Here is a 16,225-nt window from a genome sequence, read left to right as displayed (position 1 = left end):
TTGACACAAACCGGTGCGTCTGGCACCTACTACCATACCCTGTTCAAAGGCACTTCAATTTTTTGTCTTGCACATTCACCCTCTGAGTGGCACACACACACTCCATGTCTCAATTGTCTCAAGGATTAAAAATCCTTCTTTAACCTATCTCCTCCCCTTCATCTACACTGACTGAAGTGGATTTAAATAGTGAAATGAATAATGGATCATAGCTTTCAGCTGGATTCACCTGGTCAGTCTATGTCATGGAAGGAGCAGGTGTTCTTAATGTTTTGTATACTCAGTGTATGTCCTTCTCCTTTCCCTCCCCATCTCTCTCGCTCTCTCTCTCTCTCTCTCTCTCTACAATCTCGCTCTCTGTGCCATCTTTCCCCTTCCTTTCCCGCTCTGTCGCTCACACCCCTCAGAGCGTCATCAGTTTTTCATCCGTCTCGAAAGTAGCTTCTCATTCCGGCTGTCTGTGTCTCTCTATGTCAACACCTCTGTTCCTGGACAGCTCTCAAAGCAGCCAAGCAGCCCTCTACTCCTCCTCCTGCTGCATTCTATGTCTGTTTGTACAGCCCTGCTCTCACACACACTCGCTCTCTACCCACACATTGTGTTATTTAACCAAACAGGGAGAGAAGAGCCTAGAAAACAAGCAAGCCTACGGCTGTTCCGCAAAAATTGGAAACAAAAATTACCCCCCATAATAAATCCATCTCCCTCCCTCTTACTCCTCACTTACTCTTTCCCTCTATCTCTGGCTTTCACTCACGCCGTCTATCTCTCAGCCCCCCTCCCCCTCGCTCTCTCCTTGGCCGAGCTCAGTCTCTTTATAATATGGGGAGTCATCAATGCATGGAAGAAATTGCTCTGCCAAATTGAGCTGGATTGTTCGCTGATGCGATCTGCTCGCTAGGCAGGAGAGTGAAGAAAATGGCGTACTCTGGGGAGGGAGGATGACACCTGAGATGGCTGGTAGTCTTCTTTGCAGAGGAAAAATAGAAAAGGGACCAGGCCAGTAGAATACATACATACCAGATCTGGGTTCAAATACATGTGTGTTTGAGTATTTGTTAATTAAATACTTTTTTTCAGTGTATTTGACTATTTTCAAATACACAGCCCAAACAAGTACTTTTACTTGAGTTCAAATAATATGTTCCAATATCTGGGTTAAATGCATGGGAGTGTATTTGTGTCAGTGTATTTGAGCATTTTCAAATACTTTCCAAGTGTATTTCCAAATGCATTCCAATATTCAACTGCTTGACTTTAAAAAAAATGTAAAGAAAGGTTATCTGAATATTTGTTTTGAAATAGTATTTGAACCCAGGTCTGATACAGTGAGGGAAAAAAGTATTTGATCCCCTGCTGATTTTGTACGTTTGCCCACTGACAAAGAAATTATCAGTCTATAATTTTAATGGTAGGTTTATTTGAACAGTGAGAGACAGAATAACAACAAAAATATCCAGAAAAATGCATGTCAAAAATGTTATAAATTGATTTGCATTTTAATGAGGGAAATAAGTATTTGACCCCTTCTCAATCAAAAAGATTTCTGGCTCCCAGGTGTCTTTCATACAGGTAACGAACGGAGATTAGGAGCACACTCTTAAAGGGAGTGCTCCTAATCTCAGTTTCTTACCTGTATAAAAGATACCTGTCCACAGAAGCAATCAATCAATCAGATTCCAAACTCTCCACCATGGCCAAGACCAAAGAGCTCTCCAAGGATGTCAGGGACAAGATTGTAGACCTACACAAGGCTGGAATGGGCTACAAGACCATCGCCAAGCAGCTTGGTGAGAAGGTGACAACAGTTTCTGTGATTATTCGCAAATGGAAGAAACACAAAAGAACTGTCAATCTCCCTCAGCCTGGGGCTCCATGCAAGATCTCACCTCGTGGAGTTGCAATGATCATGAGAACGGTGAGGAATCAGCCCAGAACTACACAGGAGGATCTTGTCAATGATCTCAAGGCAGCTGGGACCATAGTCATCAAGAAAACAATTGGTAACACACTATGCCGTGAAGGACTGAAATCCTGCAGCGCCCGCAAGGTCCCCCTGCTCAAGAAAGCACATATACATGCCCGTCTGAAGTTTGCCAATGAACATCTGAATGATTCAGAGGACAACTGGGTGAACGTGTTGTGGTCAGATGAGACCAAAATGGAGTTCTTTGGCATCAACCCAACTTGCCGTGTTTGGAGGAGGAGGAATGCTGCCTATGACCCCAAGAAACCATCCCCACCGTCAAACATGGAGGTGGAAACAGTATGCTTTGGGGGTGTTTTTCTGCTAAAGGGACAGGACAACTTCACAGCATCAAAGGGACGATGGACGGGGCCATGTACCGTCAAATCTTGGGTGAAAACCTCCTTCCCTCAGCCAGGGTATTGAAAATGGGTCGTGGATGGGTATTCCAGCATGACAATGACCCAAAACACACGGCCAAGGCAACAAAGGAGTGGCTCAAGAAGAAGCACATTAAGGTCCTGGAGTGGCCTAGCCAGTCTCCAGACCTTAATCCCATAGAAAATCTGTGGAGGGAGCTGAAGGTTCGAGTTGCCAAACGTCAGCCTCGAAACCTTAATGACTTGAAGAAGATCTGCAAAGAGGAGTGGGACAAAATCCCTCCTGAGATGTGTGCAAACCTGGTGGCCAACTACAAGAAACGTCTGACCTCTGTGATTGCCAACAAGGGTTTTGCCACCAAGTACTAAGTCATGTTTTGCAGAGGGGTCAAATACTTATTTCCCTCATTAAAATGCAAATCAATTCATAACATTTTTCACATGCGTTTTTCTGGATTTCTTTGTTGATATTCTGTCTCTCACTGTTCAAATAAACCTACCATTAAAATTATAGACTGATCATTTCTTTGTCAGTGGGCAAACGTACAAAATCAGCAGGGGATCAAATACTTTTTTCCCTCACTGTACATACAGCAGAATAATCTCCATAGGGCTGGATTCTACCTCTTCTTCTACCTCTTCTTCTTATCACCTGTTCTCCTCCTTCACTTTAATTCTGTCTAATTCAGCCTGTTGAGAATGTGACTCATTCAGGAGGCTTTTAATTATATTCATCTCCAGATTTAGACACCGTGATGTCATTTATGTGGAGGAGCGGCGGAAAAGTGGGCAAGCATTATTAGGCGAGCACTGGATCAAGGGCGTGAAAATAACATTTCCACAAAGTCATGGAAATAGAAAAAGGAAGAGAAAATGGAATATTGTGACAGTGATTTGATGACTGCCCAGTTGCTGCAGGCAGTCAATCCGAGAAAACCGCTTGTCTGCCTGCCTCTGATTAGAGTTTGTTGGGAGCGCAAATAAAAATGTCTCCACGCGAGAGGGGTTTTTAAAGCTTTTTTGGACATTCATTACGCTCCTCGTAATAATTACATAGCTCTGGGGCAGATGGGTCAGGGATCTGGATATTTATATCTGGTAACATCTCCACCCTGCCCGGGTGATATTTCAGGGAAGCGTAAACCTCAGACGAGGCCTCTTCCCATACAGATGACAATACTTCCTGAAAGCCTCACTGTGTAGATCCATGCTGTGCCTCAGCAGCCTCCGGACAACATCTATGAAACGTAATCCTCAACACACCGTAAACCATGCCAGCTCACATAGATCCACAGCATGACACTTACACACTCCATCTACTCCATTTACCTCTGTGTCGCACGCAAGACAGATACACCCTCACTGATGTATCCGCAGGCAAGACAGAACAGAAATAATACATGCCATGTTACTGTACATTTCTTCTAAATACAGAATATCTAACCTCAAAGCCTGTCAGTAATACCGAAGGACGTCTGAGAAATGTCAAAGTAACATTTCCACAATGCAACAAAGCACTGTAATTTCTTTTTAAAGTCTCAGTTAGCCTGAGTAATACTCTAGCAAGGTCACATGGATGTTAGCCATTAGCGCTAGGCGCAAGCTGACTGACTGAGGTGGCATTAATCCCGGGAGAATCGTTTCCTGCAGATTAAACGGAGCTTGAAGGCTTTAAGCTGCTGCTGCCGCCTGAGACTCGAGAGATGCCAACTGAGAGTCTGCCTGCCAGCGGTGCGATGGGCACAGAAACCAGGCAGAGAGAGCGATGTGCCACCGTGTCATAGGAGCCTGGGGTGGTACACACACACGCACACACGCACACACACACACACGCACACACACACACACACACACACACACACACACACACACACACACACACACACACACACACACACACACACACACACACACACACACACACACACACACACACACACACACACTCACAAAGACAAAGACAAAAATACACACAACAATAACACACCACAGTGGATGGAGAAACCAAACTGACACAGCGACACTGTCACTTACAGCACTGACCTTAAAGCTCCAGTAGTTGGGTTGTTGCTGGGGAGAGAAAAAAGAAAGAGAGAAAAGAAAGAGAGAAAAGGAAAGAGAGAAAAGGAAAGAAAGAAAAGGAAAGAGAGAAAAGAAAAGAGAGAGCGATAGAGAGAGGGAGAAAGAGAGAGGGGGGGAGAGAGAAGTGTTAGACATTTACTCTCAAGTATCTGACAGCTAACAATAAAAGCAACTCTCTGAGAAATTGCATGCTGGGTGAGGGAGAGAGAGAAAAAGAGACAGAGGGAGCGATGTTGAAAGAGATGTAGGGAAGAGGAGAGGTAGAGAGAGTGGCTGAAATAGGTAACTCAAAAGCCCTTGACAGTGACACACCAGCATCAAATGCTCTTAGAAGTGGGACCATTCCCAGCCCAAAATATGCTGCACACACCCTACTAGCCCACTCCCCACACACACACATACAGAGCACAGACATACAGACACACACACACACACACACAAACACGCACTATCCCAAGCATCATGTCATTATCCTCCGTCAGAGCCGACACAGGGCATATTGACAGCCCATTAAGGGAATCGTTAATACAACAAGAAGGTTACAATGTTCTTAGCAATTGATTAGCATGTGGATGTGGGCAGGAGAGGGTGTGGGGGGGATCTGTTTGTGAATGTAATGTTGCAATTCAAACCAAGTAGGAACTAGTCACAGGCTGTGCCTTTTGACAGGATTAAATGAAAGAAGTGAAAATGAATTAAACAGGCCACTCTGTCAGTCGTTCAGATGTTGGCCTGTCTCCCAGACTCCTCCATCATCCATCAGCAGACAGGCCCCCTCTCTCCCTCCTTTTCTCTTCCTTTTTGCTCCCTCGCTCCACCTGCCTCTCTCTCTATCCATCTAATATTCTCTACCTAACCCACTACCTCATTGCCTCTCCCTCCTCTCTTTTTGTCCTCCTCTCCCTCCCTTGGCCCCTCTCTACTGTGACACATGCTAGTCTAGACCAGAGGAAGTTCCATTAAAACATAATAACCACGGTGTGTTATAAACCAGGCCAGGCTTCCAACGGCCTGGAAACACCTCACGATCATATGTAAATTAAAAAGATGGCGACAATTCATGAATTTTGATCCCAAATCTCAACTCTTATTCTAGTTCCTTATTCTTATCTGCAGGCAATTTCCAGTTAATTTACCGGAGTGACCGTTTTCCCTGCTGCCATATATCCACCGGCGTGAGGGTAAGACAAAACGACAGGTAGCCTAGGTTTTCTTTATTTGATTCATCATCGTCGGCTAGTTTTTCTTTCTCAGTGTTTCCTTTCGATGTCGCCTCATCGTGTTTTTATTATGGACTTCAGAAAGAGTTCATTTGCAACTGATTGTTACTTTATCCTCTCCCCATCTGTCTCTCACCCAGCGTAGCAATTTATAATAGATGAGCGACATTCATTTAACTATGAAAACCGAGGCAGCTAGCTAGCTGGAGAGCTGGTTATGGCTGGTGGGAATCCCCCCTGACCTACACGATGCCAGTCTCTCTAAGCCTAAGGTGTTCCTCCCTCTATCTCTCTCATTGACACCGTGTTAAACAGTCCTGCAGGGCCTGGCTATAGACTAAGGAGGCAGCGTGGTGTACAGGGCAGGCAGGCACACTGATACAATAGTAGCTGCCTCCACACCCCATGCTGTTCAATGGAGCTGAATTTTTAATGATCCGGTCCAGACTAAAGTGATGACCTGGAGAGAGTGACAATATACGACCACAGGGCACCGGGTGGCACCGCCAAGACTCCCTGCCATGGCAACACCTATATCCACAGCTTCAAACTGACCCTGTATCTCCGTGTTCTGTCCACTGTATACCGTTCTCTGTTTTCCCTGTATAACCCGGAGAGAGGGACAATGTACGCTCACAGGACAGTGGCAAAATGCCTTGCCATGGCAACAGCAACTAGCCTGTTACCAGACCTGTTTGTGACAGGAATCAGCTATACAGCACACACATGCTTGGAACCAGGCTAAACAACTACAGCAACAGTCTGGAACGTTCTCTGGTTCTCTGAACCACATAGGTGGTTGCTGATTATATATGCAGATGAGCCTCCCTGATCAGTTCACCTTTTCTCTACATTACAGGATGGATGGGGCATGAGTTGAAATCAAATGTTGGGATTGAGTTCATTGTAATGTCTAGCAGTGTCAGAACTGGCTAGAACGGTCAGATCCAGGAAGACCGAGTTTTGCTTACACTGACGCAAAATAAATGGGAATCGGCCCAAACCCTGAGCTTCATTTACTGGGGAGCTGAATGTTACTAACGTAAAAACACATCTCTATAGGAGAATGTTGGGATGTCACTAAAGTCTACTAGAGAACACATTCAGTTAAACTCTGCTCTCTTGGCCTCTCTCATTTCTCTCTGTTCTGTAAGTGACTCCTAGTCTATTCTACTGAACCAAAGCTTTGTGCCTTTGTGTGTGTCGGCAGGATGGAAATATGTGTGTGTGTTCATGTGGAAAGTAGGTCATGACTGGACTAAGAGGTAGGCTCTATTGATTGAGGATGGGCTGGGTTAGATTCTACCTGCTCATGTCAGTCAGTCATTCAGTCTAGCCTGCCTGGGCTCTAGGGTTGCCCCTGACAACCCTGGAACTGACAGACAGACAGACAGACAGACAGACAGACAGACAGACAGACAGACAGACAGACAGACAGACAGACAGACAGACAGACAGACAGACAGACAGACAGACAGACAGACAGACAGACAGACAGACAGACAGACAGACAGATGACAGACAGATGTGCCTGTTCTGTGGACTGTGGTGTAATGAGTCTTGTTTACAGATCTAAGGTCAGAGTAAACAGCCCGTCTTTCTCCACCACTTCAGCTCCTGTTGTTGTTTGAACTGCACCTTGATTGGGCATCCTACAGATTGACCTTTGAGTCGCGAATACTGCTGCCATGTGATAGATAGCACAGGTCAGTGGATTCTAAGGTAGCGACAACACTATGCGTTCAGTAATACAAAGCCGTTTTGTTTACCTTGAAGTATAGTTTCGGACCAATCATAACCTTGATATACAGTATACTAATTGAAAATAAATGAACCCCCCCAAAAAATCCTGCCAAACCTCTCTCAGCATACCCAGGCGAGTCAACACTCTGCATCCACCTCCTCAGCCCCAGATTTATCATAGTCACCACACACCAGTCTACCATACTAGCTAATACATACAGTATGACTCCACCAGCATCCCTAGTACGAAGCTGAAACATCTTTATCCCCCCAGGTAATACATACTCCTGCTGAGTTACATATTTACTACCCAATGTGTTCAGGTCACAGATCTGCCTGCACCTCCATGCAGAATTAGAGGTGAGGACCTGGGGTTAAATGTATGCTGTTAACCCTCCATCCTCCCTCTCCCCTCCTATCTCTCCCCTGCCACAGCGTACACACACAAACACACAAAAAACACACACACACACACACACACACACACACACACACACACACACACACACACACACACACACACACACACACACACACACACACACACACACACACACACACACACACACACACACACACACACACACACACACACACACACACACACACGTGCGAGAGATGGCCGTAGGCAGGCAGGGTTCTCTGACAGAGCCTCACAGACTGGAGCGCCGCACTGCCTGACCTGCATGCAAAGCAGGCTGCGCTCTCTCCTTTCCTCTCCTTCCTACACCCCTCCTTGACCCCCCCTCCCTCATTCCGTCATTCTCTCACTCAGTCAGTCTCTCTCGCTCTATTCCTCAATCTCTCACTATTATTCACATGTACCCACACACCTGTACACATACACATACATACACTCTACCAGAATGCCTGCCTTACACCTGCCAAACGCATGGAGCCTGTCACCACAACAACCACAACAAACATAGACCAGCCCTGCCTTGACATACGAGACCCACCCCAGACCTACACACACTCCTCCCTCACTAAATACCCCCCGTCTTCCCCCTGCTCTCACCTGCAGAGCACCTGTCCTCCTCTCCTGTCCTCTCTCCTCTCCAGTCACACCAGGCTGTCCCTTCCCTCCGTCAGGTGCAGAGGATCCTCATACCGCTTTGTCAGTCTCTCCCTCCCTCTGGCTCTCTCTTTCTCCCCTTCCCTCTCTCTCTCCGGCACATGCGGAAACTCTTTTATTTAATTCATTACAACACCAGGCGATTAACTCCTTCGCAGATGGGTGGCTGTCTCCCTCCCGCTGGCGCTGGCTAATTGACTAGCAGGCTGGTTGACTGGTTCCTCTGCTGCTCCCCTCTTTTTCTATCTCTCTCTGTCTGTCCCCCTCCTCCCCCCTGTCCATGTGTCACCCAGACGACCGCATGCACAACCAGTAGATGACAAGGAATTCCAGACTTTGCTGCTCTCTCCCCCGTGCCCTGATGACGATATCCTGGCGATTTAGGATTTGTAACCGTGTCTCTCTCACTCTCTCACTCTCTTGTTCTATCCCTCCCTCTCTCCAGCCTGACCTTTGCAATGTGATATCATCGCTTTCCATATTAGGGAGAGGTTGCTGTGGCAACCATGGACTCCACCTTTCTCTCACCCACCCTCCCCTTTTCTCTCTCTCTCCCTCCCATTCTCCCAATGCTCTTGTGATTACTTTGGCTTTGCCTCTTTACACACACACAGAGACAGAGAGACAGAGAGACAGAGAGAGACAGAGAGACAGAGAGAGACAGAGAGAGAGAGAGAGAGAGAGAGAGAGAAGAGAGAGAGAGAGAGAGAGAGAGAGAGAGAGAGAGAGAGAGAGATAGAGAGAGAGAGAGAGAGAGAGAGAGAGAGAGAGAGAGAGAGAGAGAGAGAGAGAGAGAGAGAGAGAGAGAGAGAGAGATAGATGGAGAGAGATATGGAGAGAGATGGGGAGAGAGAGAGAGATATGAGAGAGAGCATTCCCATGGTGCTGCGTAGGGGAGAGTGTATTGTGTGTCAGCTTCGTGCTCCAGTGGGGCCGCCCTGCCCCTCTATGAGGAGGTCTACAGGCTGGGTGACTAAACTTTGTCAGTCCAGACTAACATACACACTGGGCTGTGACAGCCAGATTAACACGGCTAACAAGGTGATGCTGGGCCATCAGACATCTCTCTCTCGTGTGTGTGTGTGTGTGTGTGTGTGTGTGTGTGTGTGTGTGTGTGTGTGTGTGTGTGTGTGTGTGTGTGTGTGTGTGTGTGTGTGTGTGTGTGTGTGTGTGTGTGTGTGTGTGTGTGTGTGTGTGTGTGTGTGTGTGTGTGTGTGTGTGTGTGTGTGTGTGTGTGTGTGTGTGTGTGTGTGTGTGTGTGTGTGCCAATACACTATATTCATGTGAGTACCCGTAGGTAGTGTTTACCTGTTCGCGCGCGGCTCGCTCTCTGTCAGGCTGCCTCATGCTGCCGTGGGAGGGTGAGGGCGAAGGGGGGTTGTGGTGCTGATGCCCGGGGTGCTGCAGCTGGGGCGGGTACTTGTTCTTCAGGTGGTCCATGAAGGCGTCCCTCTTGCGCTCCATGTCCACCTTGTGCAGGTTGGTAAGGGCCTCCAGGCTCTGGGCTGCGATGACCGTGTGGCGGTGCTCCGAGGTGTGCACCAGACCCACGTTGGAGAAACGCCGCGTCCCGTTCCCCAGCGTCCGGTACTCCCGCGGGTACTCCAGGTCATCCGTCGAGATCATGTGACCGCCACCACGCTCTGAGGGATCTGAGATGGACGGAAGGAGGGATAGAGGGAGGGTGGGGGTAGCAGGTCAGGTGGAAAGTGGATCGCCACACACAGGACAGGCAGGCAGATACAGATGAGGAGATGAATGCACACAAACATCCAGACACACAGACAGAGGCAGTCAGACACACAGACGTACACAGACAGATGAACACAGAGGAGAGGAAAGCAATAAAGGAGAGAGAGAGAGACAGAGAGAAGGAACGGGAGAGAGAGAGAGACAGAGAGAAGGAACGGGAGAGAGAGAGAGACAGAGAGAAGGAACGGGAGAGAGAGAGAGACAGAGAGAAGGAACGGGAGAGAGAGAGAGACAGAGAGAAGGAACGGGAGAGAGAGAGAGAGACAGAGAGAAGGAACGGGAGAGAGAGACAGAGAGAAGGAACGGGAGCGAGAGAGAGAGAGTGGGATGGGATGTTAGACTCATTGCCACCAAGACGGAACAAACCGAACAGAACAGAACGGAAGAGAGAAAAGCGTCTCCCTGCAGGATTATTGATCTCAACTTTAGAGGGGGGGGGGGGGGGGGGGGCGATGCTCCTGCAATAGATCAAAGAAAAGAATGTAGCAGAATTTTCTCTGTAGGATATTCCATTTCCCTGCTCCTATTTGTCATCTGAAGTTCCTTTCATTGCTTTCTGAAGACACAGAGAGAGAGAAATTACCTCTACAAAATTGGGGAGGCAGCTGCAAAAAAGAAGAAACCCCCCCCACCACTCCCTGCCCCCTCCAAGTCACCCACTTCCTAACTAATCTTTCTCCATTTATCTAAACATGCGCCTCCTCAAAGGTTATTGGTCTGGGGACAGCCGGGGGGGGGGGAGTCGGTGACACACAAAATGGGTGACAGTGGAGATCAATGAGCTTAAAGCATGAGAACAACTGGGGTGCCATTCGCCCACTCAGTTACCTTGTTTTGGATAACAGGCCCCAGCGTTGGCTAAAAGAAGAAACATGCCAAAGGTTAATCTGTGTGTGCACAGACCATACACAAAAACACACACACACACCTTTGACACAGTCCCACTCTCCATGTGCCACCTGTGTAATGGATTATCAATGAAATACGTACAGTTGAAGTCGGACGTTTACGTACACTTAGGTTGGAGTCATTAAAGCTCGTTTTTCAACCACTCTACAAATTTCTTGTTAACAAACTATAGTTTTGGTAAGTCGGTTAGGACATCTACTTTGTGCATGACACAAGTAATTTTTACAGAATGTTTACAGACAGATTATTTCACTTATAATTCACTGTATCACAATTCCAGTGGGTCAGAAGTTCACATACACTAAGTTGACTGTGCCTTTAAACAGCTTGGAAACGTCCAGAAATTGATGTCATGGCTTTAGAAGCTTCTGATAGGCTAACTGACAAAATGTGAGTCAATTGGAGGTGTACCTGTGGATGTATTTCAAGGCCATACCTTCAAACTCAGTGCCTCTTTACTTGACATCATGGGAAAATCAAAAGAAATCAGCCAAGACCTCAGAAAAAAAATTGTAGACCTCCACAAGTCTGGTTCATCCTTTGTAGCAATTTCCAAATGCCTGAAGGTACCACGTTCATCTGTACAAACAATAGTCCGCAAGTATAAACACCATGGGACCACACAGCCGTCATACCGCTCAGGAAGGAGTTCTGTCTCCTAGAGATGAACGTACTTTGTTGTGAAAAGTGCAAATCAATCCCAGAACAACAGCAAAGGACCTTGATGCTGGAGGAAACAGGTAGAAAAGTATCTATATCCACAGTAAAATAAGTCCTATATCGACATAACCTGAAAGGCCACTCAGAAAGGAAGGAGCCACTGCTCCAAAATCACCATAAAAAAGCCAGACTACGGTTTGCAACTGCACATGGGGACAAAGATCGTACTTTTTGGAGAAATGTCCTCTGGTCTGATGAAACAAAACTAGAACTGTTTGGCCATAATGACCATCGTTATGTTTGGAGGAAAAAAGGGGAGGCTTGCAAGCCGAAGAACACCATCCCAACCGTGAAGCACGGGGGTGGCAGCATCATGTTGTGGGGGTGCTTTGCTGCAGGAGAGACTGGTGCACTTCACAAAATAGTTGGCATCAGGAGGACAGAAATTTATGTGGATATATTGAAGCAACATCTCAAGACATCAGTCAGGAAGTTAAAGCTTGGTCGCAAATGGGTCTTCCTAATGAACAATTACCACAAGCATACTTCCAAAGTTGTGGCAAAATGGCTTAAGGACAACAAAGTCAAGGTATTGGAGTGGCCATCATAGAGCCCTGACCTCAATCCCATAGAAAATGTGTGGGCAGAACTGAAAAAGCATGTGCGAGCAAGGAGGCCTACAAACCTGACTCAGTTACACCAGCTCCGTCAGGAGGAATGGGCCATAATTCACCCAACTTATTGTGGGAAGCTTGTGGAAGGCTACCTGAAACGTTTGACCCAAGTTAAACAATTTAAAGGCAATGCTACCAAATACTAATTGAGTATATGTAAACTTCTGACCCACTGGGAATGTGATGAAAGAAATAAAAGCTGATATAAACATTATCTCTACTATTATTCTGACATTTCACATTCTTAAAATAAAGTGGTGATCCTAACTGACCTAAGACAGGGAATTTTTACTAGGATTAAATGTCAGGAATTGTGAAAAACTGACTTCCGACTGACTACCGACTTCTACTGTATGTGTATATATAAAGGTTATTATAAATCCTCATGGTTTGATATTAACGTTTATATTCCACTAGCAGCAGGCTAATAGATGGAATAATACATCATCCATCATTACCCAGGTGGTTCAGACACCCAAGCACTTTCAAATACAACAGTTGTCAGGATCTAATTTGAATCATTCATTTCAAAGCAGGTACAAAAATAATGTATTCAAAAGCAGGTAGGGAAAAAAACATTGATTAAACTAAAGGCACAGAAGAAAAAAAAACGGTGAAAAGTAGTCAGGCGTAATTGGGCTGAATGAAGTGGAGCATCTGCACATTAAAGCCTCACCAGGGTCATTTTGATGTAGCTGAGCTGAGGGAGGGATGAAGGGAGCAGAGCAGCGTGGGGCTCCTCAAGGTAGAGGCATCAAATGAACTGATAATTACCACACAGAGCTTGGGGGAGGGAGGGAGAGAGAGAGAGAGAGAGAGAGAGACAGAGAGGGAGAGAGGGAGGGAGGAAGGGGGCCGCCAAGGCTGTATACGACAGGTAGGGCCACCTGAGGATCAGAGGCCACACAGTCTATCATGGATAGACAACTACTTGGAGAGAAGAGACAAGAGAGAGGAAGGGGGAAGAAAGAAAGGGAGGGAGGCCAGGCCATATGGGCTGTTCAGGTGTTAATAGGACTAGTTGATCCCATGTCAACAAGTAGACAAACTGTACAACCTCTCCTCTCCTGTAATCAACCTTTTCACAACCATAACCACACCCCTCTCTATTCAGCTGATCATTTCAAAGCGCTGGGTACCACGGTACCACAGCACACTGATTCTAATGATCTCTTTACATACCCTTCCATAGCGCTGTGTTAGGGAGCACTGATAGACTGGGGCTGGGCAGGGGTGAGGCTAAATGGACTGACTACTTGGGTAACAGCATTAGTATTGAGCACTCTGGCGGAGATAGTTACTACAGCACATACTGCTGGATGTGTCTATTTAGCCCCCCAGATCTGTGGTGTACACTTCATTAGATGGAGGCTTATTGTGCCCTGGCCCTGACTAAGGAGCCCCATATGCATTATAATGGCTGGTCAGGCGGGGCCCCCTAGAGAAGCATAATGATGTGCCTGAGCATCAGCCACAGTCAGCCACATTAACAGGCTGATTAGCCAGGGCCCTGAGTAACCAAATGAGCTGAATATACAGTAGTACATCAATATAATCACCATCACTCAGTCACTCAATCGTTCACTCACTCATCACACATTCCCACTAGAGTTTAGGAATCTATTATTTTGGGAGAGATACAACACATCTCTGTAACTGTTATAGCTTTTGTAATGGTCAAGGATGAAAAGGCTTGATTTATAATCCAGTTGAAGGTCTGCAAGACATTCAATACAAACCATTCTAGACATCTACTAACTAGTCATTCAGTGATATGACTATCTACTAGAGATCTACTAACTAGTCATTACATTTACATGGCTTTCTACTAGAGATCTACTAACTAGTCATTCAGTTACATGGCTATCTACTAGAGATCTACTAACTAGTCATTCAGTGACACGGCTATCTACTAGAGATCTACAAACGAGTCATTCAGTGACACGGCTATCTACTAGAGATCTACTAACTAGTCATTCAGTTTACATGGCTATCTACTAGAGATCTACTAACTAGTCATTCAGTGACACGGCTATCTACTAGAGATCTACTAACTAGTCATTCAGTGACACGGCTATCTACTAGAGATCTACTAACTAGTCATTCAGTTTACATGGCTATCTACTAGAGATCTACTAACTAGTCATTCAGTTTACATGGCTATCTACTAGAGATCTACTAACTAGTCATTCAGTGACACGGCTATCTACTAGAGATCTACTAACTAGTCATTCAGTGACACGGCTATCTACTAGAGATCTACTAACTAGTCATTCAGTTTACATGGCTATCTACTAGAGATCTACTAACTAGTCATTCAGTGACACGGCTATCTACTAGAGATCTACTAACTAGTCATTCAGTTACATGGCTATCTACCAGAGATCTACTAACTAGTCATTCAGTTTACATGGCTATCTACTAGAGATCTACTAACTAGTCATTCAGTTTACATGGCTATCTACTAGAGATCTACTAACTAGTCATTCAGTTTACATGGCTATCTACTAGAGATCTACTAACTAGTCATTCAGTTTACATGGCTATCTACTAGAGATCTACTAACTAGTCATTCAGTTTACATGGCTATCTACTAGAGATCTACTAACTAGTCATTCAGTTTACATGGCTATCTACTAGAGATCTACTAACTAGTCATTCAGTTTACATGGCTATCTACTAGAGATCTACTAACTAGTCATTCAGTTTACATGGCTATCTACTAGAGATCTACTAACTAGTCATTCAGTTACATGGCTATCTACTAGAGATCTACTAACTAGTCATTCAGTGACACGGCTATCTACTAGAGATCTACTAACTAGTCATTCAGTGACATGGCTATCTACTAGAGATCTACTAACTAGTCATTCAGTTACATGGCTATCTACTAGAGATCTACTAACTAGTCATTCAGTGACACGGCTATCTACTAGAGATCTACTAACTAGTCATTCAGTTTACATGGCTATCTACTAGAGATCTACTAACTAGTCATTCAGTGACACGGCTATCTACTAGAGATCTACTAACTAGTCATTCAGTTTACATGGCTATCTACTAGAGATCTACTAACTAGTCATTCAGTTTACATGGCTATCTACTAGAGATCCACTAACTAGTCATTCAGTGACACGGCTATCTACTAGAGATCTACTAACTAGTCATTCAGTTTACATGGCTATCTACCAGAGATCTACTAACTAGTCATTCAGTTTACATGGCTATCTACTAGAGATCTACTAACTAGTCATTCAGTGACATGGCTATCTACCAGAGATCTACTAACTAGTCATTCAGTTTACATGGCTATCTACCAGAGATCTACTAACTAGTCATTCAGTTACATGGCTATCTACTAGAGATCCACTAACTAGTCATTCAGTGACACGGCTATCTACTAGAGATCTACTAACTAGTCATTCAGTTACATGGCTTTCTACTAGAGATCTACTAACTAGTCATTCAGTTACATGGCTATCTACTAGAGATCTACTAACTAGTCATTCAGTGACACGGCTATCTACTAGAGATCTACTAACTAGTCATTCAGTGACATGGCTATCTACTAGAGATCTACTAACTAGTCATTCAGTTACATGGCTATCTACTAGAGATCTACTAACTAGTCATTCAGTGACACGGCTATCTACTAGAGATCTACTAACTAGTCATTCAGTTTACATGGCTATCTACTAGAGATCCACTAACTAGTCATTCAGTGACACGGCTATCTACTAGAGATCTACTAACTAGTCATTCAG

General features: G+C 45.4%; 1 protein-coding gene across 5 annotated transcripts in view; it reads right to left on the bottom strand.

The window, feature by feature from the left end:
- LOC139578454 (SRC kinase signaling inhibitor 1-like) overlaps positions 1–16,225 on the bottom strand; it is a 193,764-nt gene that overhangs the window by 46,432 nt on the left and 131,107 nt on the right. For 3 of the 5 annotated variants that reach the window (XM_071406062.1, XM_071406091.1, XM_071406100.1), the window contains exons 2-4: positions 11,047–11,076; positions 9,775–10,118; positions 4,381–4,416 (exon numbers count right to left, since the gene is read on the bottom strand). In XM_071406062.1, coding sequence (XP_071262163.1) covers positions 4,381–4,416; positions 9,775–10,118; positions 11,047–11,076 — 410 coding nt within the window. Of the gene's footprint in view, positions 1–4,380; positions 4,417–8,409; positions 8,937–9,774; positions 10,119–11,046; positions 11,077–16,225 lie in introns of those variants that run through there. The other 2 variants (XM_071406071.1, XM_071406081.1) reach the window with 2 other exon arrangements.

Source organism: Salvelinus alpinus, chromosome 1 (genome assembly GCF_045679555.1).
Source record: "Salvelinus alpinus chromosome 1, SLU_Salpinus.1, whole genome shotgun sequence".
Lineage (NCBI taxonomy): Eukaryota > Metazoa > Chordata > Actinopteri > Salmoniformes > Salmonidae > Salvelinus > Salvelinus alpinus.
The sequence above is the reverse complement of the archived record's forward strand: the minus strand, read 5'-3'. Positions and strand labels throughout refer to the sequence as shown.